The sequence below is a fragment of the Malania oleifera genome, chromosome 11, assembly GCF_029873635.1.
Source record: "Malania oleifera isolate guangnan ecotype guangnan chromosome 11, ASM2987363v1, whole genome shotgun sequence".
NCBI classification, from domain to species: Eukaryota; Viridiplantae; Streptophyta; class Magnoliopsida; order Santalales; family Ximeniaceae; genus Malania; species Malania oleifera.
In genome coordinates this window covers 46,077,950-46,105,139 of record NC_080427.1, presented here as the reverse complement: position 1 = coordinate 46,105,139, position 27,190 = coordinate 46,077,950, and the positions used below count along the sequence as shown (strand labels likewise).

At 36.3% G+C, this 27,190-nt stretch overlaps 1 protein-coding gene across 3 annotated transcripts; it reads right to left on the bottom strand.

The window, feature by feature from the left end:
• Positions 1–26,099, bottom strand: LOC131167761 (UPF0400 protein C337.03). Of its 3 annotated transcripts, none has more exons than XM_058126641.1 (9): positions 25,770–26,099; positions 25,373–25,454; positions 23,526–23,646; positions 21,796–22,043; positions 19,918–20,037; positions 19,658–19,814; positions 17,907–18,046; positions 17,779–17,814; positions 1–992 (listed from the first exon to the last, which is right to left on the bottom strand). In XM_058126641.1, the coding sequence occupies exons 3-9, from the start codon at positions 23,599–23,601 to the stop codon at positions 216–218; spliced, it is 1,554 nt and encodes a 517-aa protein (XP_057982624.1). In that variant the 5' UTR covers positions 23,602–23,646; positions 25,373–25,454; positions 25,770–26,099; the 3' UTR covers positions 1–215. The 3 variants fall into 3 exon arrangements, with proteins under 3 accessions (XP_057982624.1, XP_057982625.1, XP_057982626.1); XM_058126642.1 differs by having other exon boundaries at positions 23,526–23,625; positions 25,770–26,095; XM_058126643.1 differs by lacking the exons at positions 25,373–25,454; positions 25,770–26,099 and adding an exon at positions 25,077–25,208.
• Between the last annotated feature and the right edge of the window lie 1,091 nt (positions 26,100–27,190).

The window sequence follows — 27,190 nt, the reverse complement described above, 5'->3', positions numbered from 1 at the left end:
TTTCAAGTTCACTATGCAAACAAATTATTCTAAACCCATAAATTTAAAAGCAGTTAATACATAGAATTACAACTAAATTATGTGCAAAATTCTAACATGTATGGTGACCAAGACACAAATTGAGAGACATTGCAGCACAAAAAGAAAAAGAAGCCTTCATCTAGTTTCAGAAAACGAGAGTTGCATTTACAGGCAACCAAGTGCGGCTAGGAATTCTACTGCCGAGAGATCGGTGCCATTGGCAAGGGCGGCTGTTGGCCGTAGTAACCAGCTTCAGGTCCCTGAAAATTCTGGTAGGGATTTGTGGGTGGGGCAGTGAAGGGAGAATGCCCGGTGACTGGAGCCCCTACTGGCGGATAGCCAGGCAAAGGTGGCTGTTGCTGAGTTGGTACGTAGCTGTACGGTGCATTAGTCATGGATCCAGCAGGTTGCATGAACTGGGGAACAACATAGGGGGGCAATGGAGGCAGTGGCGGGAGCGGTGGAGGAGATGATGCTGGGGGAGGCGGCTGCTCGCTTGAAGTCATTTGTTGGGCGCTGGTCGTCACATTGTGTTGCATTGCTTCAGCATGCGGATAAGGTGGAAGTGGGGGTTGGGGATTTTGAGGCGGCATGTAAGGAGATTGATCATTATCGAGCTTAGGTCTCTTTTGTTCAGAGGGATAATCACTGGAAGAATCTTTGATAGAGTTCCCGATTACGCCTTCAGAAGCGAGGGAGGAGAGGACGTAAGTGAGCATCTGAGCTGAAGATGTAGATGCAGTGAGCTTTGCTGCCACTGCAGCCGCTGCAGATTTGCGGGGGTCTTCTTCAATGTGGCCTGACTTTTCAGGGTAAGGCAGCTGCCGAGTGTACATAACAGGAGCAGATTGCTCCCCATCCCCTGCTATAAAATTATGGGGGGCTTTGGAGGTCTGAGGTTCCTTTAGACCCTGCTCGGACAGCAACTGCCGGCAAATATTACCTGCCTGTTCTGAATGGGACTGAGCAGCCTGAAGAAGGATACATGCGAGTAGCAGACGGTTAACATGGGTATCAGTGGCAATGCAAAATTTCTCTCACATCCACAGACACAAAAGGCCATGTGCGCACAGATATTCAAATGCAAAATTTTAATAGAATTGACATATTTCAACTGAATAACATGGTCAGAAAGACAAACAGCTAGGAATGACAAATTTGTCTGATGCAGGATGTCAACATCCTAGCAAAACTCAAACTCCACACCTATTCCTCAAAACCTCCAATCGAGGATTGCAGTGGAAGCGACTAAGGAAGTTTCAATTAAACCTGAAGACGAACTTAAGAGAAAAGGGGCCTGAAATTGGAAATCTGATCCAGACCAAATTGAAATCATAAGGTAGTGTTTGGGTGCATAGATTTCAGACCTTGGATTTGGATTTGGATGAATTTAGACAAATTTCAATATAATTTTATACATCATCTTATCTAAATCCCAATACAACTCCAAATCCAAGGCCTCTCCAAAACTTAAATAAGAGTCAAAGATGGAGGAAATTGCAATAGGCAGGCTGTAATCCATGAAGAACATCTCCATTGGGCTTAAAATTGGAAGGCAAAAATGTATCGCATTTGTGCAATTTATTATTCCTAATAAATTTACCTTCAATTGACAATGGCTTTCCTCAACATGCAGTCCAACATAGGTTTGAGGCTTTGGATTGTATTGCTTAACTACAAGCATCACTGATTCGTTGTTTGTCATCCTCCAACTGCCAATAATTTTCCTTCCAAATCGAGGGTGTGTGTGGATGAGTTCTTTTTAATAGGCACATTCTGCATCCCAAAAGTTGTGTGCACTTTTGGGTGATGGCATGTGCAATTTACCAAAAAAATGCAATGATTATAAGCAGCCTTATGGGAAATTTTTTTTTTTTAATTCAGAATTTTGTTAAAGAGTTACAATAATTCAATACATTTGAATTAGTTACTTTTACTAGGATATTTTTATTATAGGACAACTTTTAATTTTGAAAGCAAGTTTCTAGACTTTTTATTTGAGTCCATTTATTACTCCCTATAAAAAGCTAACCGCAAGGAGTTTCTACGAAGTCGTTTTATGAATACGAATATAGTTTGGCTTTTCTTCACATTTGCGAGACAACATCATGATTGACCTGGGCATAAAATAGATACTGTCATGGATTTAGATAGCATATATTCCAAACATAAGCTAGGGAATGAGGCTCAAGATTCACGAGTGTCACATCTTGGGTCCTGAAGTCCAACTTGTTTAAGCCTCAAGATTCTACCTAGAGGCATTCTCCTTCAGCCTAGGGTAAGGCAACTCGAGACAGAAGCCTCCAAGAACTTGTGAAAGTACGCAATAGTTAATGCTTTCTCTTCCACATTATTGAAATAAGTATTAAAACAGTGGCACAATCAAGTAACAGTACAATCAAAATAGGTTTAATATAACCCAACCCAATTTATTTTTCATTTAATAGGACAACATTGAATTCATTTCTCAACATTTTAGTGAATGTAGAAAAGTCCTGTTTCCTGATCCAGTTAATCAAAAGGGCATGTTACAGAGAAAACAAGATTGCCCTACTTAATGTAACTAATTAAGGTTCATTTCATACCTTCCACACTTTCCAAACATTAACTGGCACAATCTAGTGAGTAGTAACAGTACACCCAAAAAAAATTTAATGCAACCCAACTCAATATATCTATTATTTAATAGGACAATTGTTAATTATTTTCTCAACAATATTGTCAATGTAACAAAATTCTCTTTCCTGATCCAGCAAATCGAAAGGCATTTCACAAAGGATACAAGATTGTGCTTCTTCATGGTAACTAATCAAAGACATAATTGGGGGAAAAAAAACCCTAGATGCCAAAGTGATACAAAGAACACCACCCTATACCATAAAAATTCAACAAAGATGGCAAAACCCTTGAGAATTCTGGCATTACACTCCACGCAAATCCACCAAACCACTGCAAAGATAGCATTTCACAAAAAGCCTCTCTCTCCTCCCCATTCCCAAAAGCCCTAAAATAAATAAAACGCACATTCTCATTTCACCCCACTCTTTGCCTTTTCCAAAAACCCTAAAAAAGAGAACATATAGCCTCCAAAGAGGAAGCAGTGAAGGACAAACACAAAATAGGGGTTGCTGTTTTATCTTTTAGAAGAGGGAAAAAACAAAGAAAATGTTGTTGTGAATTAACGGCTCTTCAAACAATGTACAGAGGAATAACAATATTGTTGTAAAGGATCAAATATACATTTGCAACAATCTAAATAGTGAATATATAATACTTCAACAACCATAGCAATATAGAGAAAGCAATAATAAGAACGACAGCAGGAATAACGTGGTTCGGCAAAGCCTACATCCACGGGAGGAATCGACAAGAGTTTCACTATGAAAATCAAAAATACACACTACAATGGTATACAATGATCTTCCCTCTTTCTCTCACCCTCTCTTTTTCTTGTACAAGTCAAAATATGCCCAGACGAACATATATAACAACCCCTCGAAGGCTTCCCTTTGAATCCCTAACCGTCACAACGCTCACATTCAAAATTTGAAATTTTCCTCGCAGCCCAGATGCACTCGTCGACGAGACTGAGAAGGCCACTCGTCGACTAGTATGACCCACTTGTTGACGAGTCCTTGAATTCCTGAGATTTCCTAGCTCTCAGTATCTACTCGTCGATGAGTGAGACACTCGTCAATGAGTGCCTGCTGCACAACACACCCATATATGCTTTTCTCCTTATGTTCATGAACCCCACCAAGTATAAGAGCCACATAAACACAACAATCTCCACGTTGGTGATTATACGCCCCTTAGGAGAACCTGAAAAACATATATGATATCTCCACCTTGAACTTAGAACATTCGGTTGGGATCATCTCCTTTCTAGCATTTGCAGACATGCACCAAGTCCAAGCAACGCACCGCTTGAACTTGCTGATGGCAGTTTCAGATTCTACCATCAACCCCAATACAGTTGTAGATGCATTACCCGAAGACTTCACCTTAGGCTTCTAATAAGACCATCCCACAACAGTAGACATAAAAGCTGCTGCAAGCCTTATATCACCAAAGCCCCCTGCATAGTCTTTAACAAAACTTACAACTGACAATCCACTCTGTTGCCTGCTAAAACAACTCATTACACAATCATGGGGGACCTTTGACATATCCTAGACATCACAGCCCGTCCTTGGGTACCATACGGTATACATTCCATATTAATTCTCCATAGAACTCCCTTGAGACAGCAAACAAAGTCTTCCTACGGTTCCTTCCATAAAGCCACCCTGAGATAACACCAAACTCCCTATAGCCTTGTCCATAAAACCACTCAGAGATAACACTAATCTCCCTGCAGTTTTGTCCATGCGAATCAGCAAACCAAAACCCATCTTGGTCGTACCCAAAACATTCATGTCAAAACCTTTCAACAGAGTTTCCAACTGATTAGCCTCAATTAAAGCCTCTTTAGCCAATAACGTGTCATTTACACATAACAGATACATCACTCCATTGCATACTATCACCCTCTTCCATACTGGAAGTCTCACCAACTCATACACCTGGTATGTATGCAATACCTCCATTTTCTCCACCATAGTACTCATCCACCTATTTTTCCCTTTATTATGCATTGCAACTTGAAAAATAGTGGAAACCTTATTGCTAATAGTAATGAATACATGAAACACCAAAATGTCAAATTTATTCCTGAGTGTTTGATAGTGCACACGGGCCTACCGTGATTCTGTTGGTCTCTCGAACTAAAACTCCCTACAATATGAACTATGTCATCTTTGCCCTGAGTCTGTTACTCTACCTGCATCACATGCCCATTCATACCGTGATATTGTTGACCCGAGATATAACTCCCCGCATTTCTGCCCTGAGTCCCTAATTCCACCTGAATAACATGATTGCTGCTACCACAATTTTCAAGCAATTGTTTCTCATCCTTTACCTAAGCACGTTGCCCTATGACTCTATCACCAAAATTCATGTCTTCGATCACCCCTTTGTTTTCCACAGGATCACCAAGCATGTACCCACCTTTCTTATACCCCAGAAAAGTATATTATTTGAACATCACACCAAGCCTAGATCCTTCATCACTAGAATAGTCCACCAGTGGACATCCACTCACAACCGAGTAGTCTACCGCAATACCTGCCCACAATTCACCTGCAACTTTTCCATCTAACGATACCATTGGCGATCGATCACACGAGAAACACGTCATACTGACTAACTTCACCAAGAAGTACCCTGCAAGCCATACATATGATCTGCCCTGCTCACTAAACTCCTTGAATAAAACCAGCGTATTCAGTCCCAATGTTTTACTTGAGAATCTCTCTCCCAGTTTGTTTTTGACCTCAGCCACTGCATGAAGTACACCAAGACCCTTCGTGATAAATCCACGAAATACATATGTTTATTCCTTGATGCTATCATCATCTATTCCCAAACATTTGAATACATGTAGTCACCCATATGCTTTAACCGCATAGATATTTCCCACTACCGTTTCTCCTTTCATCACTATCGAGTTGCCTTCACACACTTTCATTTCTCCACATTCAGACTTGTAATAATACATATTACAGTCTAAAATACCCAATGAAATAACATTCTTCCTTAGACCCGATTCATACTTTACATCAAATATGGCTTTTACAACACCATCATACATTCTGACTTTGACATTTCCAATAACAAATATTTTGCATGAAATATCATTTTCCATCAAAATACAACCAGTATAAACTGACCTGTAGGTGTCATACCATTTTCTAGGATAAGAGCATCCGATATCTAAGTTCCAAGGATCACCCGTAAGGCACTCCGAACCCAATGAAACACATAACATATCTCCATCACTACATTCTGAATCTTCCTCCACTACACTTGCAGATTTTGACGAACCCTTAGACATATATCGGCATTCCCGTTTTCACCAAACTGATGCCGGAGAATTCTCATCCATGACGTGATACAACACGTCTTTAGCCAAACAAAGATAAATGATTGCTCCCAATTCATTCCAAGTCGTTGCATCTATGCTATCCGATTGAATTATGTATAAAACTTTCACCATACCTTGTTGTACCAAGAGATCCTTCAATGCAGAGGCCATTAAAACTTCGCTCTGATACCATTTGTTGTTGTGAATTAATGCCTCTTCAAACAATGCACAGCGAAATAATAATATTATTGTAAATGATCAAACATACACTTGCAACAATCTAAATAGTGAAATACAAAATACTTCCACAACCATAGCAATATAGAAAAAGCAATAATAAGAACGACGACACCAGGAATATTGTGGTTTGGCAAAGCTTACAACCACGGGAGCAAACGGCAAGAGTTCCACTATGAAAATCAAAGATACACACTACAATGGTATACAATGATCTTCTCTCTTTCTCTCACCCTCTCTTTTTCTCTTATATGTCAAAATATGCCCAGAATAACATATATAACAACCCCTCGGAGGCGTCCCTCCAAATCCCTAACCGTCACAACGTTCACATTCAAAATTTGAAGTTTTCCTCGCAGCCCAGATGCACTTGTCGACGAGAACCGGGCACACGTCGACGAGACTAAGAAGGCCACTCGTCGACTAGTATGGCCCACTCGTCAACGAGTCCTTGAATTCTTGAGATTTCCTAACTCTTGGTATCTACTCGTCAACAAGTGCCTGCTGCACAGCACACCCATATGTTTTTCTCCTTTTGTTTATGAACCTCACCAAGTATAAGAGCCACATAAACACAACACAAAACATCTAATCGTCTAAGATGGAGATATTGGTTTAGGAGTCTAATTATGTGCAAGGAAGGTGTTGGGCAACTTACGAAATTTGTTTGAAGAATGTTTGCCACCATTAATTGAGTGTTTGTCCAAAGAAAAGAAAGAATCAAAAGGAAAATACCCCTTTGGTCATCCAGTAAGGTTATTATTGTTAAAGAGTGCTCAAGCATGGCTTTGGGAAACCAGAGCTCTTAGGGTTACTCTTTAAAAAAAGAGTTGGCCTTTGTACCCTAATTTTTTTAAAAAAAATGATTTGCAAATAACATCAAGTTCGTGTACCAATTTGAAAACATGCATGGAAAATGGCGTATTTGAGACAATGTTGGATTTCATGTCGCAGACTGAAGAAAAAATGTTGGGGAATATTTCTAAAAACCATATTGAGCCCGAAAGACCAATTTCTTTAAAATAAGGCAAAAGGGTGCACGGGGTTTGAACATGTTTGAAGAATGCATGATTTTAAATGAAAATATAGGATATCATTGATAATAAAATTGAGAAAAGATTCTATTTTCTATAAAAATAAATCTTTTGACCTAGGGAGGTAAAGGATGATGAGTAAGACTTCTAAGATGTGAAGCAAGTTAGTTTAATCATCCCTCTAGGATCCCCCTTACAAGATGAAATGGGAAAAGGTGAAGGCGAACAGATCCCCTTCCTCACACAACCTAATTCAAGAGGAAAGAGAAGAATTAATACAAAATGCAAAGAGTATGAGGGTGTTCATAACCTTAGAGTAAACCTGGAAAAGCAGATCAGGTCGAATAATCCGTGATGGATAAGGCGGATTATCGGGTGAAGAAATCATAATCCATATTCGACTCGTTTAAGTGGCGGATTAGGCAGTTTCAAGTCGGACAATTCATGGCGAATGGGCAGATAATCCGACATTCTCAAATATAATTTTATTAATAATTTATTTTGTGTCATGATAATTTAAGTTGTATACGACAACTTGCGATTAGTTTGTGTATTAACTTTTCTAGTAACTATATCAATCAGTTAATCGTTTATACTAATTAACAACTCTTGACTCATGTAAGTAAAACTGTAAGCATTAAAAACTAATCGTTCATCAAACCGTCAACAGTTACATTGGTCTACTGCAGATTCAAATGACGAACATCCGAGGCAAATCATCACAATAAAAACTAAGGAGCGTCAAAGATCCAAAGTCAATTATCTAAGGATCATATAAGCTAACAAATCAGAGCCTATTGATTCAAAAGGAGCTTATATGTCAACAATGTAGATTTTATCTCAAATCATGGGATTTATGATATCTTATTTATTATTACTTATATCGTGTAATTGTGTTTAAATACCCATGTTTGTATCCTCTCTAAAGCACATAGTTTTCACGGCTCAATTATTTGAATAAAAATATCTTTGTTATTAAAATAAATTAAATTAAATTAAATTAAGCGGGCTGCCGGATATCCGCTGGATAAACCCGACCCGACCCGCTAAGGAGGCCGATATGAAAATGGAAAACCATATTTGACTCATTTAGCAAGCAGTTGATTATAAGCCGGTTAAAATAGGTCAGATGTGGGTTGGATTAACGGATTTTTATCCATTTTATTAGGTCTACCCTAGAGAACCTATAAGATATCATATTCTTTTAGCGATATTCTATTCTTTTAGGACCTTGCACATCTCCCTAAGCCAACCTCAAGCCTCACCAAGCTCCCAATTTCAGATCAACCCGTTTTGCACACACCCAAATCCAAAAATGGGGAATTTCGTCATAATTTATAGTCAATAATGAAAAACCAAAATCTAGGCTACTTGCAAACCAAACTTACATTCATTTTCCCCATTTAAGCTATCCCCAAAATATATATATATATATATTAACAAGTCATTCATGCTCTGAGTTTTTGCAAAATCACCTTAAAAAATGCTTCTAAAATCAGTCAAACGAGATTAAACAAGCAGAAAACATGCTAAAAGTATGCTTAAAGATTATGAATTATTAAATAGAAACAAGGAAGATGCATGATTTTTATCTTGAGGAGGCTAGGTTGATGGACAAACAAAGAGATGTGTAATGGAGGGAGAGCATGTACTGATAGAGCTTGCTCTCTCTTTCCATTAGGTTTTTGAAATTGGGGACCTCTTGGGTTATGGTTAGGTATAAATTGAGGGAGATTGGGGATATGGTTAGAGGAGATAAGATCTTATCGGATTTGAGCTCATCCAAGGTAGTTAGCTCATCTCCTTGGATTACAACCAAAGGGGAAAAATATAGGTTTGAGTCAATCAGAAGTAGTTAGCTCATCTCCTTGGATATGGACCAATAGGGACAAAATTATTGACTAAAAACCAATAGGATTCGTTGAACTTGAACCAATTAGAAGGGATTAGTTCATCTCCTTGGATATGGATCAATGGGAATAAAATCCATTGGATTTAACCCCAACCAATAGGAATGAATATCCATTGAATTTGAACCCTGACTGGCGATGAGAAAATGCTACGCGGTCGCCAAAACGACTATCATGTGGCATTACTAGGATATTACGTTTCTTGCTAAGATACATGCATGTGCATGGAGAGAGTCCTGCAGATCCAATGACTGTATGCCACGTGGCAAGACTTTGAAAACATAAAGATTGGAGAGGTTTCAACGCTTGGTTGAACAAATGTTTGGGATGGGGGTTATGTGGGCCCACTTGGAGAACAAGTTTGGTCATTTGGGGGGATTTGGAGCAACAAGAACAAAATCAATTGGATTTAAGCCAATCAGAAGTGGTCTGTTCACTCCCAAAGTTATAGTTGTGAAATTCTTTAAAAATTCAAAAAAAAAGGTACAAAATACAAACTTAAACTATGTTGTATCAGTATTAAATTTTAGAATTTCTTGATTAACTCCTTAGTAGATGCTCTAGATTGCCACATGTGTCCAAGATACGTGTCACCCCTAGTTCTCCCCCATTGCCCGCCCCACTGTCACGAACCAAGCTTGTTCAAAGCATTATGCTTGGCTGTGACCGTTTGTCTTGTGTGCATGGGATGGGCTACCATCATGTAAATAGTAGCATGGTTTTTATGCTTTGAGTAGGTGTACAACTTAGTGTAAAATGGGAGTATGACTCCTAAGAAAATTTGATGTTTACTAGTGCCAAAGTTAAAATAGCATATAAAGCCCTTCAAGAGAGGGTGAGTATTCATCAGTCTTGTAAAACTCACTAGCATTTGTTAACCATGTTTAGTCTACTAGCCTCCCTCGCTAAACATACGTTGGTTACAAAGGTGATGTAACGAATTACTTGGTTTCAATGGTTACTTTTTGCTTGTCATTTGTTTCCATGAGTTACTAGGTGCTTCCACTTACTTTACATTCAATTGTCGTGAATGTATTCTTGTGATAAACCACAATAATCTTTGGTTGACTAGTTAAACAAGAGTGCTTTAACTAATGTTGCGCACAACCCTTCCCAAGGTGTGAAATATTCCCCCCCATGGCACTACCAACTAAGTTGACCTAGTTTCTCCACCCAACATCTTATCTTAACCAGGTAAGATCCAACCCAATTCAACCCAAAATGCCTATTATTTTATTACTATTACTTTACTTTCCTTTTCTTTGAAATTTCATAAAATGCCATAAAATTCCAAAAATTCTAGAAAAAAACCCAATAATTTTACAACGCATGCTTTCAGATCGATTCAAACCTAATATTCTTAAAAAATCAATTTTCCTTATTCACTATCTTAAAAAAAAAAAAAAAATTGAGGCCACCTCCTTTTGTAAAGAGTAATCCCCAGTGGTTTGTGCTTCCCAAAACCCACATGAGCACTTATTGACAATAATAACTTAACTAAATGACTAAGGGTCTTTTCCTTTGGATTTGTTCCCTTTATTTCTTTTCTTTTAGGACAAAGATTCAATCAATGATGGCATCCGTTCTTTGAACCGCTGTCACACATTCGTTGCCAATAACTATATTCCCAAACTCATTTCTCTTGTTGTAGACCATGTAAGAGTTTCCTTTGTTTTCCCTTCTCCAAAAGATAAAGCGGCAACTTTGATCTTATCTTTTTCCTTTAATTTCATTTCTTGTCGTATCGCCTTGGACAAAATTCGAGGTCAAATGTTCTCATTCTTTCTACAATTGTAATCAATGTAAAAAGCTAAACTTTGGAGGGAATCTTAGATTACCAAATACACAAATGTCAATTCAAAGATTGGCATTAGACATCTTGGTCAAATGAGCAAAGATTCAAAGAAAGATTTGAAAATTTCCCCGAAGAATCCAAAACCAAGATCTTTTATCTCTCCCTACATAATGAAAAGTATCCACATTAAGTAGAAGGGTAAGATCATTATAGTTTCAAGCAAAATGGAAATTCCAAGGCAAGTCCCCTTGAATACGAAAGAAGCGACATTGCTAACAATTGCTCCATCTCTATTATCCTACCTTTTCTGTCGTAGCCAATGATTGCTACATATTACCCACATCCCCACTAAAGAGTACCACCATAACCACTTTTTCACAAGGGAGATGCTTTTAGACACCTAATTGCCAAAGTAGAACCCCCTTTCACTTTAGGCTTACAAAGAGTCTCCCAACTAAGAAAGGGATCCTCCTTAGTAATGCTTTTCTAGTAAAATTAACCATGTAACGTAACCTCCCCTCTTCTAAACTAAACGATTGTTTCCTAAAAAAAAGTAAGACTACCATCATAAAGAACATCTAAATAAGTAAGAGGCCAATCCAAAATACCCAAAATACTGCACTTGGCAATTGGCACCAATACAAAGTACCAAACTTGGCCACTAAAGCACATTGAGAAAGGACAATATAATGAACATTAATGCCCACAATCCCACTCTACATAAATAGACTCTTGAGGTCTTAAATAATTGCAAAAGAGTTAACAAAATAGAGAAATTTTCAATTTCATCAATACAAGAAGAGGATGGTGTCATCTACAAATTGCAAGTAAAGGGGGGGAAAAGACTTATTTTGACACCCCACCCCCACCCATCCCAAAAAGAAAAATCCCTTTCACTATCCCTCTCCACTTGTCTATTTGTTGTCATACTCAACATACAATCAAAGTGAAAAGAAAAGGAAATATAGGATCGTTGTGTCTAATACCCCTAGAATCTTTGAACCAAAACTTGTATCAACAATCACAAAAACATAGCACAAAAAAGGCAATCCCCAATCTACTTCCTCCACCAACACCCAAAACTCTTCCACTTTAACACCCTCCAAGAAACTCTCAAGAAACGTGGTTATAAGATTTTTTTCACATTCTAACTTTAAACCAATCACTTCTGTAGCTCTCCTTGCATCATCCACCACTTCATTGGTCACTAGAGTTGCATCTAGAATCTAACAATCTCCAATAAAAGGACTCTGGGTACAATGTTTAGTAGCAACCAACACACCATAAATACTTTTAAAATGAACCTTTGATGAATCTTCTAAATACTTGTATGGTTGTAACCAAACCAATAGGCCAATCCCTAATCTAGGCTATTCCTTCTTGGGCACTAGAGTGATAGAAATAGAATTAATGCTCCACCTAGCTACAACTTACATGAGAAGCTCATTAAAAATTCTAATGAGATCATATTTCATCTACCACTAGTCATCCTCTAAAAAACCCAAGTCTTACAATTCCTATACCCATCTTAGCCTCATTTTTTGCCTCTAACTAATTTCTTCCCTCAAAACAACCTCCACAAAACTAATGCAGAATTTGAACTCTTCTACAAGCTAAATTCTCAAAAAAGACCTCTTTCAGCCAATTTAAACTAACAATTTTCCCCAAGATGCCTCTCTTTCTGATTTGCACATCACTAGAAACCTATATATTTCAAGATTTTAACTTCTTAGCAAATTTCAATTTTCAAATTCTTCATTAAAAGAAAACCTTCCACCTCTCAGCAATACAAACCTTAACTAGCTATGCAAATGAATAATAAAAAGGATACTTATTGTTAAACCTAGAGGAAGTGGTCCTCTATATAACTGAACTAGATTTAAGGACAAAAGGATATTGGTAAAACAACACCCTCAGAAGATCATCCCATAAAACCAAGATAAGTGTTCTTCCACTACAGAGTAACCAGGAATCAATCAATTTGAGTAGCTATAGACCGCAGCAAACCAAGTAAAGTGCACATTCAACAAGGATATGAGGCAAGTCATCCTATAATAGAATTATCAGAAACTCTCATACTAGAGGTAACACTAACCCCCAACAAGAAAGCACTAAACTCTTGGAAAATTACAGCCATTAACAATTTAACATAGATAAACCACCACTGGCTACAACTCCTCAGCCCTAAAAGAATGTAAAATCAAAAACACCACAAGAGCCTATCAACCTTACTAGCTAACCTAGAGCCTAGATGACAAGGGTACACCCATGCAAACCACAAAGAACACAACCACTCTGAATCCTCAAACCTAGACACCTAAAATTCATCAATCGCTTCTAATTTAGACTCTTGAATCATCATGAAATCAGGGGAAGCCTTTGAAATTATTTTTTAATTTTATGCTTCTTAGAATCCCCCAGACAAACAAGCAAGTTTTCGCAGCAAGTTTCTTCCTGAGTCCTTAGACTCGCAACAACATGCACCTCCTGATCAGTGCAACCAACTAATCTAAACCCCAAGTTACCCAACAACCCTGTAGTTCCTAGGTGTCCCTCTACCTCCTAGAGTATCCCAGATACACAACAACCCCTTTAAAATCCAACCCCTTTTGGCAGTTCAATAATTCGTCCCTGCATCAACTTCAACAACTGTAGATCAAGACTAAGTGTTATGCACACTAGCACCTGTAAACTCATTCATAATTGAAATGTAAATAGATGAATAAGACCTAGGAATGAAAGAGTAAAGGTTACCATCCAGATTGCAAAACAAGAGAGGGAAACTAGACTAGCCTCCTTATCAAGACCCAAATCTTTGTCCAACGAAAGACCTTGAAATACCAATACAATTTTGGCTAGAAGGAAAGAGTCATTTAAATTCATATCAACCATCTCAATCTGGCCCTGGACACCTTGAGTAAGGTCTTATCAAATGCCTTCTCTAACAATCTACACCTCTTCTTTTAGAGAAAAAAAAAATCTTAATTCAGCAAAGTAAGAAATCAGTTAGTGACAAGGAATATAGATACCTTCATGAACCCCCATCACTTAATGATGGTATATCCACCTCCCCTCATCCTCAGTTTGCAAAGCACCGACTCCCTCTTCAGAATCACCATTAGCATCCAAAAATGTGTCCAGTTCCTCATTGTTTCCATTACATAATCAGGAACCAAGTCACCAGTAGCTACTCTGATATGGTCAAACAATGGATCTAGGCAACCATGCCTTTTGATTCCTAGGATTCCCAGCAAAGAAAGATGCAACTCTGTAAAAAACTAAAAAACCAGAATCTCCCATGAAATCCTACGAATCGGGATCGCTTCCCCCCATTCTCAAAAGCTTATAATGTTCCTGAACCATCTTCTTTTGCAATTCTTCTTCAATTAGTGTCCAGGTTCAACACACTTGCCCAAGCCAGTTTCTGATCAGAAACACAACAATCATTCAAGAAAACTCCTTCATATAGTGCAAGTCAATCAAGAGCTTCGGCTATTTTACCACCAGTCACTGCTACAACTGGTCAATCTCTAGCCCTATCATAAAAAATCGAGCCTTAAGCTTATTCCTAGACCAATTACCACTCAAATTCAAAACAAATATCTGTTGCTTCAATCAGACCAAAAATCACAGCCAAAAGTCTGCCCTGCTCAAACTGATTCCCATCTTCCCTCGATTTAACCAGCTCCAGCCAACATCACCAGAATGCATTTTATATCAGATCTTTCGCTGTTTAAATCAGAGAATTTTGTCCTTGGGGCACCATATAACATTATAAACTCTCAAAAACATCCTGTCTTCTCAAATCAGCATTTTGTTTCCCTTCATTCGAGATTTCAACGATGTTCCAATACACAGTCTCCCTAGCACACGGGAGAGACCACTGAAACAGCCTAGTCCTGCTTCCTTTGAGCCTTATTTCAGTCCAAACCCCCAAAGTTTCCATCGCCTGTAACAAAAGATGGTTTTTTTTTTCCTGAAAAACTGAACAATCTGTTTTTTTACCTTTGTATCCCTTGGTAATTCAAAGTTAAATATCGTGTCCTAAACAATTGTCCAAAGGAAATCATTCTCAGCCATCAGCGGCAGCGATCAATATTTCAAGCCGGCAAGTTTCAAAGTTCACAGCCTTCTAATTCACCAATAATGTCATCTATCACCTCAATCACTTTTCATTGCATGGATTTAGTGATTTATGAAACATTTGTTTTTCTTTGTAGATTCTAATGTTATTGAAGAAAATTATGCTTTTTTAATAGTTTTAAATTTTAGTTATATGTTTAACCAAAAAAAAAAGGACAAAGATGTAGCTTATATGTGAATTAATAATTATTTAATATGGTTATGATGGTGTTGAGGCATTAAATATATAATATATAGTAAGGTAAATTTAATGGGATATTTTTTAAAATCACATATCTTAATTTTCAATTGTTTTTTTATTGTGACATCCTAGCAAATGTTGTATTTTTATTTTTATTGCAGAAAATATACTAAGGTCATTAAGGATATGTATGATAAAGTAGTGACTAGCGTTAGGACTACAAGCGGCAAATCTAAAGATTTTCCAATTATAATAGGTATACATCAAGGTTCTACTTTGAGTCCTTATCTTTTTATTTTAGTGATTGATGAACTTACTAGGAATATCCAAAATGAGATCCCTTGGTGTATGTTGTTTGCAGATGATATCATGTTGATCAATGATAGCAAGAGCGGAGTGGAATCTAAGTTAGAACTTTGGAGAGCCCATTAGAGTCTAGAGGGTTTAGGATAAGTAGAAATAAGACAGAATATATGAAATGTAATTTCAATAATCTAAGGAATAGCAGCAGAGAGAAGATTAAACTTGATAATCAAGAAATTATTAGCACTAATAGATTTCGATATCTTGGATCTATTATGCACGCGTAAGGAGAAATTGGAAAAGATGTATATAGAACATAAACAAGTCAAGTAAAATAGACGAGTGTGTCAGGTGCGTTGTGTGATCGTAGAATACCCTTAAAACTAAAAGGAAAGTTCTATAAAATAGCCATAAGATCAGCTATGCTTTATAGTTCAAAATGTTGGGCAACTAAGAAACAACATGTACAAAAAGTAAAAATTATAGAAATGCAAATGTTAAGGTGGATGGGTGGTATAACATTAAAAGATAAAGTAAGAAACAAGCATATAAGCAATAATTTAGGCATAGCAACGGTTGCAGAAAAGATAGGGGAGGGGCGGCTTAGATGGTTTGGGCATTTGAAACGCAGGCTTAATAGACCACCTGTGAGAAGGAGTGAGTTAGTTATTGTTTCTGACATGAAAAAGGGAAGGGTAGGGTAGACCTAAAATAACTTGGAATGAGATAATGAGGAAAGATTTAATAGCCCTTAATCTAATAGAGGAAAATGTTCTCAATTGGGTGAATTGGTGGAAAAATATTTATGTAGCCGACCCACCTAGTGGGACTTAAGGCTTGTTATTGTTTTTGTTTGTTGTTGTATGATGCTGCAATCAAAATGAGTACGCTTACAAGTTTCTTTCAAGTTTTTTAGTATGATAAAATAATTCACAAAATATGAATCTCATCACTCTTCTAAACAATGCATCAAAACCTCTTATTTGCATTAACACCTAATTGGGGTATCACCAACCTTAAGAGTCCATGCAAATTCCTAGAAGCTTGAAAAGAATCTCCAATAAGGAAAAGGGCGCTGCCACTGAATCACATGCCACAGGCACCATCCAATATGTATATCCATCACCAGGAGCACAACCAGCTCCATATCCCACCTTTAGGCATCCATCGTGTGCAAGACTCCGCGACAACAACTGCACCAGACCCCCAACAGCAATAGCTACCTCCCTGAATTCCAATTGTTCCAACACTTCATCCTCAAACTCCAAAGCCAGACATTTGGAGGGTGTATTGATGATGCCTTCATTTTCTGAATTCCAACCTCCGACACTCAACTGACAATGAGCCAAGAGCTTTCTTGACAGCACCTAAACTCTGTTACGTCGACTACTGCAGTTTCCCACCCAGCCAGTCAAATGGAGAGGAAGTCAGCAACAACTTCTTGAAAAGAACTACCAGCTTTCTAATTAACACTAGCATTTCACATAAAGAAGAGATGACAGAAGGATGATGTACGGAACTCTATTCTCCAAGGTTTTAGAATTATCAATCCCAAAACAAAGTCCAGGTACCAGCACAATTGTCATCTATGAATGCTAATCAAAGAATCAAGTTAAGCAAATGATAGCAGGATGTAACCTAAATGCAAAATTAATTGTATGTCTGATTCAAATATACAGAACTTCTGCTCACTCAGAAACAAGCATACTTCAATCAATACCTGACATTTAAATATACAAGGGCATAAACCAAATTAATGAATATTTATCTGTTAAATACAGGTCTAATACCTTCAATAAAAATCAGCACAAATCAATTTTAATTAGGCATTAATAATTTCAATTACCACTAGAACAGACAAAGAACCACAAGAACAGCAAAGGCAAAATTGCCACGTCCAGATCAATGCATGTCTATATGCAAACAAAAGATAACTTTCCCAAAGCTGGTACTACTAAGTGGTGTCCTAGGAAGCAAGTTTTGGAAATGATCCTAATTTCTAACCATCAGCTTTAAAATAACAATAATCATAATAAATAAATTATGAAGAAGCTGCTCCCAGGAATTACACACTCTCAATCACAATTCAATATGTGCCACATGTTTAAATATAAAGAACTTGATGACAACTATCTATAAAGTTAAAACTGTACTATTAAAATGGTATGTAAGTGCAAAGAGAATACCTGAAGTTGACTACGGACTTGATCCAGCTTGTATTCCTGATAACAAAACCATGTCAATTCTCCATCAGAATGATCAAGAAAGACAAGCCAGCTAAAGCATACATACAAAAGGGAAGAAAATCTCCCACCTGCTCCTGGAGAGCCTCTCTTAGATGAGATACAAGGGTTGCTCTTGATGATTCAACAGCTGCTAGCTGTTCAATACAGTCTCTCAGCACACCATGCTGCCCCTGCAGCTCCTCCACAAATCCAGATCCATGGAGTTGACCTGTTCAGAAAAATTGCAGTGTTTTTATTTATCTATTTCTTTCTTTAAAATTAAATGAGGAGAAAAAAAATCATGTGAAATGCAAACAACATTAGTACTACTATAAGCATGTTGAAATTGGAACAGAGTTGCTCAGAAGTTAGAAACACATATCAGAAAGGCCAACAAAGATCATGTTCTCCAAAAAAAAAAAGTTAAAATGTCAAACATGAATTCAACCTATCAGTTGTTAACTTTTCAAAATTCAAGGATGCATTTATTGAAACTGACATCTAGAACCCTGTTTGTTCCATAGTTATTATGTCAAGGCTCCGGCAATCACAACAAAAACAAACCAAGCCTTAAATCCCACTAGGTGGCGTCGGCTACAAGAATCTTTTTGCACCAATTTATGCGATCATGGACAGTTTCCTTGGACAAATTTAGGGCTATTAAATCCTTACTATCTCATTCCAAGCTATTTTAGGTTCCACCGTCCCTCCTCATAGTAAAATACTCACTCTTCTTCACTGGCACACTATATGGCCTACGTTGCAAGTGCGCAAACCACCCGAGTCATCCCTCATCTTATATTCTACAGGAGTTAAGCCTAACTTACTGTGAATATGTTCATTTTTTAATTTATCTTTTAACGTTATACTATTCGTCCATCTATGCATTCTCATCTCGGCAACTTTTACTTTTTGAATATGTTGTTTCTTAGCCACCCAACATTCTGATCCATATAGCATAGCTGGTCTTACAGCCGTCCTATAAAACTTCGTTTTAATTTCAAGGGTTATTCTACAATCGCACAGCACACTTAAAGCACTTCTCCATCTTACCAACCTGCTTTAACTCTATGCATTACATCTTCTTCAATTTCTCCTGCTGCTTGCATAATAGATCTAAGGTACCAAAATCTACTAGTGCTATTGATTTCTTCATCATCAAGTTTAAATTTGTCCCCAATATTCCTCCTACTATGACTAAAATTACATTTCATATATTTTGTCTTATTTCTACTCATCCTAAAGCCTCTAGATTCTAAATCTTTTCTCCAAAACAATTAAAATTGATTTATTAGACTATGATCAGTGAAATAGTTGTTCTGTTAAGTTAGAGAATCATAGCCTCAAAAACTCTAAAGCAATTAATACGAGCAAAAATGCGGAAAGCATATATTACAAATAATGGCTCTTCATCGCACTAAGGGGTTGGAATGGCCTTAAAACTTTTCTCCAAAAGAAGATTTATCAATGAAACCCAATTAAACTAAAACAAGGGTACACACTCATGGACACAACTAAAACTTACAGTTCAGTATGGATAGCATTATATTGTACAAGAACGCATGAGTAAACTTGCATTCATAACAAGTGCCCCTACAATAGGCAATGCAAAGTGCATCATTCTAGCATTATAATAAGGAATGCCAAAACATTATGCAAATTAAACATGGATCGAGAAAATACAATGCGCCATGTGAGAGAGTCCGTGTGTAAACTGGAAATAAACATGCAACAAGCAAGCATGCACAAATTACATTCCATAAATGCGTTAACATCAAAAACATTTCAATGTAGCAGTGTTTTGTTATTATAAAGGGAGGAAAAAAAAAGCATGAAATACCTGAACTCAAATCACCGTTGACTTCCTTATCTACTTTGTCAACAAAGCTAATAGCATTCCTACATTTGCTCAATATAACATCTTCATCCATTTGGCCACCATAAATAACCTGATAACCTGAAACTATTTTGTCCACTGTATTCCCAAAAGAATGTCTCTGCTCAATAGAAAGAAAAAATGCTGATATTAATTTTCACATTGCAAAAAATTAAAAATGTAATATACATGTAAATATGCAGTCAAAAGAAAATCAACGATACCAGTTTTAAGCCAGAATGCTTCCCATTTCTGTTACCATTTTCCATGTGCCTTCCCACAAGCTCTTCCTTAAGAATTTGCCCTCGAGAACCAAATACCTTTCTCTCCTCCCATATGCCAATCTGGACATAAAACCAGTTAATACCACAATAAGCAATAATTCATTGTATTTTTCAGTATACCAATATAAGAATTCAATTCTCAAACAATAAAGTAGGCCGCAGAGGGCACATTAGAATTTTTCTTATGAAAAAGTTAGAACCAGCTATTGCCAGTAACAACAACCAGCTCACTCCTAGCTGGTACAAGATATTTGGCCTAAGTGCCCAAACCATCACAGCACCCCTCCATTATCTTATTTTCAGGTGTTATGCCTAACTTACCTCGAAACGTTCATTCCTTAATTTATCTTTTAATGTTATACCACTCATCTACCTTAGCATTCTCATTTCAACACCTTTCACTTTTTGGATATGTTGTTTCTTAGTTGTTCAACATTCAAATCCATTTAGCATAGTTGGTCTTATAGTCATCCTATAAAGTTACTCCTAATTTTAGGGGTATTATACAATCACACAACAAGCCCAAAGCACTCTTCATTTTACCAAACCTAATTTAACTCTACTTATTACATCTTCTTCAATTTCCCCTTCTGCTTGCATAATAGACACACACTATTGAAATCTACTAATGCCATTAATTTCGTGATCATCATGTTTAATCGTTTCTCCAACATTATTCTCATCATTTCTGAAATTTTCATATATACTACCTTATTTCTACTTATCCTAAAAGCTCTAGACTCTAAAGCTTCTCCTCATAATTCTAAATTTCTAACTTAATTCTACTCTACCCCTAGTATCATCAATCAAGACAATATCATCTACAAAAAACATACACCATAGAACCTCATTTTAAATACTCCTACAAAGTTTATCCATTACTAATGCAAAAAGATAGGGGCACAAAGCAGATCCTTTTGAGTGGAAAAATTCCCAGATTCTCCACCCCTAGTCCTAACACTAGTTATTGCTCTATGTACATATCCTTAATGACACATAGATTTTGATTCTCAAGCATTTCCATCCAACCAAACATATTCTCAATGTCTCATTTTTCAACTAGACATGACATGATGCTCATTTAGCTTTGACATAATGCGATTTCCCTCTTAGATTATTTGGATAGTTTCAGCCAACTCTTTGCATCTTTCTACACTTTTAAACTCATGAAAATTTCTATAAAATTTAAAACTTATGAAACTTTTTGTGAAAATCTGAAAGCCCAAGATGCAGAGAGAGGTTTTCCCATCACTTAGCAATTGACGATCAATCAATAATAAATAAATTCATTGACTACAATTCTTTCATATGAAATGTTTTACAGAATTCAGAAGCTAAAAAATAAAGAGGATCAGCCTGCAAGACAATTGAGTTTATAAGCTTCACTATTCAGAGACAAATGGGCCATATATTTCTGGTGCTTTGAAAAAAGAGCTTTTTTTTTTTTTTTTCAATTCAATATATGGTCAAACAACAAAAAATTATCAAACTACAAATTGTGCATCCCTAAATAAATCTTATTCTCAAAAATGTTTCCATGGACTGAATGATCAGGATTCAACTTGAAAGGTAACTTTAAAACTGTGATGACAGAGCACTGTCATCAAGAACCCCTAAAGTGCATGAACATTTTTGTCTAACATGCCAGGGTGTTGTATGCTAAGCACTTGAATTCTATGTTTCAATACACTCTTATTTTCCATAACAAAATGCTTTAAGGTTTAAGACAAAATCATACATCTCATTTGATAAAGGAATTAAATCTACGATATAGGCAAATGCAAACCCAACAAGCACAAAAATTTAGAAGAAAAATACCAGTCGTAGAGCAGCATTTCTTCCAAACTCATCGCCACTCTCAATTACATCACGAAGAGCATCTGGAAGAACCTTCCAAAATTCACCAACAAATTCTGAACCCTTCCGCCTACTATTCTGCAAAATATCGTTCGCAAGATATAGAAAAGCCAATCTTTGCTCACGTGGGGAGCAATGAAATTGTCGGGCCCAAGTCTCAACAACTTGTTTCGCTTTGTTCATATGGAAAATACACCAATGCGATAGAGCTTAGTTGCATTAAGGAGAGTCAAGAGTATTTATAGAATATATTCATGATAAGCATAAAATATATAAAATAGCTAAAGTGTGAAGTGAACAAAACAAATAATTCAAAAAATGTGCAGGCCTATGAATCAATATTTAACACAATGTTGTGTTATCCCTTGAGTTGCTACAATTACTGCATTAAAAAAAATCAAATTAAAAAAAGAAACCAAACAGAGGACCATAAGAAAATAGAAGTTTTGTCAACCCAAAAAAGAGATGGTAGGATCCATTATAAGAATTCAAACAAAAATCACCAACATTCATGTCTTAATTGAAACAGAAAGGGGAAATTAATCTGCAGTGGACAAGAAGGTGCAAGCTGTATATTATTAATCATTATCCAGTAAAAGCAATCGTAAGGAACGGAAGAAATTACTATGGAATAACAGTAACACCTAAATTCAGTTTGGTATCATTTCAATTTTCTGTTTTCATTTTTGTGTAATAACAAATCAGAATCTGAGATGCGTTTGTTTATTAAATTGCCAACTTTTTGTTTCTGTTATCAGTTTTTTGTTGCTTTCAAAAAAATTGAGAACCAGATTTTATGATTTTTAGTTGTTTTGGCAACCTATTGCCAAAATACTTTAATATGCAGAATTAGCTTTTGTGAATTAAATCACTCATTTTATACATAATTTTTAATTGAAATTTATATAAAATAACTGTGTGAATTAAGAATAAATTTAAAATAAACATCCATAAATGTCTAAAAACTTTTTTAAAAAATAATTTGTCATTTGAAAGATAACTTTACAATTTTTCAATTTTCATATATAATGAGATTGTTGTTGCATCACTAAAAAGTGATTTTTGAAATATAATAATTAGTAAAACAATATATAATTTTTATTTTATTATGACATATTTTAAATTTATATAATTTTTCATATTTTTATTAATTCAATTATACTTTTAATTTTTATTTGATTTAAGAACAAAAATCAGCATTTGTTAATCAAGGTTTTAATTTGCATTAGTTTTATAAATATTAACTAATGAAGTTTTTGGTTTTCAGTTTTTATTTTTTGTTTCTGGTTTTCATATTTTCTAATTTTTGAAAATGATATCAAACGGCCCCTAAATTTTTTTAGATAACAAAAACTTCATTAATGCAAGAAAAAGTAAAAATCAGGAGAAAGAGGACAAGCCATCCTCCTTCACAGCAAAAACAGAAGGGAAAAAAAAGAAGCAAAGTATACATCAATGCTGCCATCCAATCCCTCTAATGTCAGACCAAATGGCCCCTAAAAGTTAACAGCCACATATCAGAGCAGTAATTAAACAATAATTAATTCCCAATTGTCACAGATCATTGAACCCTTGAACACTGAAAGCAGAGGCTAATGCCTCTATGGAAGTGAATGTAACAAATAATATACAACAGGCATAAACAGGGAAGAGAAATTATCACTGCAATTGAAATAATGCAATAAGGATACTCTCTATGCTCTGTTGTGAGTTGTTGAGCTTGGCTAGCTTTTCCACCAAAATTTGCGGATTAAATGTACTGGCCATTGATTCTGATAGAAGTACACACAACTAATAAAACAAGAGACAGCCCTTCAAAAAAGTGAAAAAAATAATAAGAACACCAAAGTAAATTCATTGCTTCACAAGATAATATCAAGCATAGAATGAAAGATAAACAATCAAAAAATATATAAATAAATAAAGTAAATTCATTGTCTGACAAGAAAAATATTAAACATAGAAAGAAAGATGCGCAGCTATTGTTTCACGTGTGGAGGAAAAAAAGAATAACCCAATCATATAAAAATTGCAAAGTTCCTATAATACAATAAACAGCAACAGGGTTCAGCAGATATAATTCTTTTGGGGACGTTAGAGATATCCCAACATTTACATAACCAAAATGCCAGTATTATTTGCTTCTTTATTTTCTGCTCAAGTTAATGACAGTATTATTTGCTTCTTTATTTGCATCTGCAGGGATGCAACCTTGCCCTTATTTTTTTATGAGCCTCTCTCTCTCTCTCTCTCTCCGTCTCTCTCTTTCTCAACATTTGATAATTCTGCCATAAGCTCAAAATATCAGTGCTACTTACATTTTTAAAAAATAAATTAAAGATAGAGAGAGAGAGATTTAGAAGTTTTCACTTCACTTGAGGCAATCATACACGCTGAAAAGCTCTAGTCATGGAAAAGCAGGGTTTTATTGAAGTTGTAGTAGATACCACACAGATTTGACATAGACCAATAAAACAACTATATATTTGTTCAGCAACGGCATAAAGACGTGGTTGTGGAAAATTCTGGAAGACACGAGATTAAATGGGCCAAACTGTTCAAATCAAAGCAAACAACAAAGACAATCCCAACACAGACAAAGATTAATGTGGTTCAAAACTAAGGACAATGTCCATGATAGAGAGACAAGAAAATCCACTAAGCAACTGGAAATTCCCACAATGATGATTAAATTGCTCCCTCACTGAAACCTAGAAATCCTATATAACCTTATGTCCCAAATATCTCCTAAAACCTCTATACTACATGGGTCAAAACAATAGGCTCTAAGCCAGCCTGGATAATAAAGTCCGTTCAAGCAACTGAGGATGGGCTGCATACTCTGTTTTTTTCACTTACAAGAAAAAGTACAGAACTTTAATGTGATTCGCCCAGTCTAGTTATTCCGAATCTCTTTTGCTAAACAACACATTACTATCCTTTTTACTTTACACTCTCATCCAAATAAAGCAGTTTCCGCATATAACACTCAAACAAAAATGAAAAATAAATGAATAATGCGTCTTGGAATAATGCCACAAGTAACTGAATCCTCAATTAACACAGCAAAAGATCCAAACAAAGCAACCGAGGATAATATATATATATATACAGAATAATAAGCCAGTTCTTACTCTTTTCACTACAACCTATTTTGGTCCCTACGCTTAAGTTTCAATTGATGAAATGAAGGAATTGCACTTGCTTATTTTCTACAATTAAGCTAGCCACTCAAATCATACCAAGAAACACTAATGAAACTTGTAAAGGTGAAGATAGTATGCCAGATACTCATTACTTCAACAACAAGGGTTCTGACTCCTCAATTCTTTTGCCCCACCATTATAAACTTCAGTTCAAAAACCATGACCATAAATCTCAAGTCACCAGCAGCTACAGAAATTATCCCCGCTCTAACAAAAGGGGACAAGTGAAGTTTTAATTTGCCATTGCTCGTTGCTACTGTTAACCACACAAACCAACGCATTGTGAAAATTTTCCATTAAAATCATCGAGCTTATTGGGATGAAAAACTTACCAATTGCACCAATTCGTAATTACAGCTCCATAACAGTGTCACTTCTCTTTCTTTTTTGGCAGAAGGCAAATTTAATTGCGTCCTACGAAAGTGAAGGAACCAAAATATATTATATTGAGTACTAGAACTAACTTATGATTCTACTTAAAAAACAGACAGACAAAAATAAACAAGAAAACAAAGAAGGAAAACAAAAATAATAAATAAATAAATTGCGAAAAAAAAAAACAGCTAAATTTGCAGGAAGTAAAACCCTAAAGCGCAAACAAGAAAAACGCAACGAAACGAAAAACGATTAGAAAGCTCGGGAGAAAGCACACACAAGGACTACCAATTAAAAAAAACGACAGCTTGAACGGAATAAGTAGAGAACAAAAAGAGCCGAACAAATGTGAACCTGTGAAGAAGAATGCCGGAACCGCGACAAACAACTGGCAGTGACAATAATTTAATCTACTAGAATCGTTCATTCATGCTAGAAGCTAGGGATTTATGCGGAAGCTGTTGAGGCATCGGAGTCTGTTTGCACCGGCGAGCCGGAGGAATTGAAGAGAGCTCGTATAATCGGAGCTCGCCGTTCTTCTTCTCCTCCGCTCTGCGATAGAATCCGAGAGAGAGAGGGCGATATCGAGGAGGAGGAGGAGGGAGAGAGGCAGGGCGGAGTACAGGTTTTCCTTTGCCTCCGGTACGGTGTAGAACGTGTGGATTTTGGATTCCGGAAATGCCCTTGGCTTTGGAATTTCAGTATTTTTACCATCTAAGCGTCGGCATACGTGGTCGGAGAGGACGTCATCGTAGGGTAATGGGAGGCCTTCGAACGACGCCGTTTCGCTCGTTCTGTGTGGGCAATTGGTAATTTGCCAAAGCCCCCAGCGTCTGTTAAAATTTTAAATTGGGGATGTAATTTCATATATCCAAAATATTACGGGTTCAACCGGGCAAAACAAATTCCTTAAATTTGTGTTGAAAATATTTAAACATATAGGGATTAAAGTGAAATTTTAAAATGTGGGACCGATTTCTCATTAGGATAACCTAAAATATACTAAAATTGTAGAGATTATCGTTGTAAGCTCTAGTCATTCTTGATCTATTAAATCATTTGATACAACTGTTATCTAACGATTATCATTAAATTTTAAACTTTTGTATTTGTTTCAATTAATTTCACTTATCTTAAGCATCAGTGACGTTTCGACCGTTGACCGAAGAGTATCCACTAAGTTGAATACGGCGTCTTAAGTTATTCACATTTATATCTACATATTGACGTGTTCGTGTGACATTAAATATACCCAAAGAAAATGCTACTTAAGAATAATTATTAATAACAAGGAAACTTAATTTGTCTAATTATTTAATGTATTTTCTGTTTATGAAATATAAAACTTTTGTGCCTAAAAAATATTAATTGATGGAATTTGGAAAAGGTAAAACACACACACACACATATTTAGGTAAAAGTGATAATATTTTGACGTAAAATAAGTTAATTACTTTTTTTGGATTAAATAAATAGTTTTATACGTATTTTTTAAATTAAAATTAAATGATTGTATATGTAAGAACCCGACCCGTGAGATAGGGAATAAATAAATAAGAAAATGGTAAAACAGTAAATTGAGTAGGCTTCATCGACGAAGCCATAGTTCGTCGACGAAGGCCATTTTGTTGTTTAGCGACGAAATTCAAAGGTTCATCAACGAGGAGAAGTCGAGAGGTTTCGGGAAATCCGAAAATCTCAGGCTCATCAACGAGGCCACCGCTACGTCGACGAACCCCCTTTATTGACTCGTCGACGAAGACGCCGCCTAGTCG

Bases quoted from the DNA above. Each gene is read 5' to 3' on its own strand.
- LOC131167761 (XM_058126641.1), bottom strand. From the start codon at position 23,601: ATGGCCAGTACATTTAATCCGCAAATTTTGGTGGAAAAGCTAGCCAAG. The intron at 22,044-23,525 runs GTATCCTTATTG...AATGCAACTAAG, and splicing joins CTCACAACAGAGCATAGAGA to CTCTATCGCATTGGTGTATT. The intron at 993-17,778 runs GTATTCTCTTTG...ATCCTTCTTCAG, and splicing joins AAGTCCGTAGTCAACTTCAG to GCTGCTCAGTCCCATTCAGA.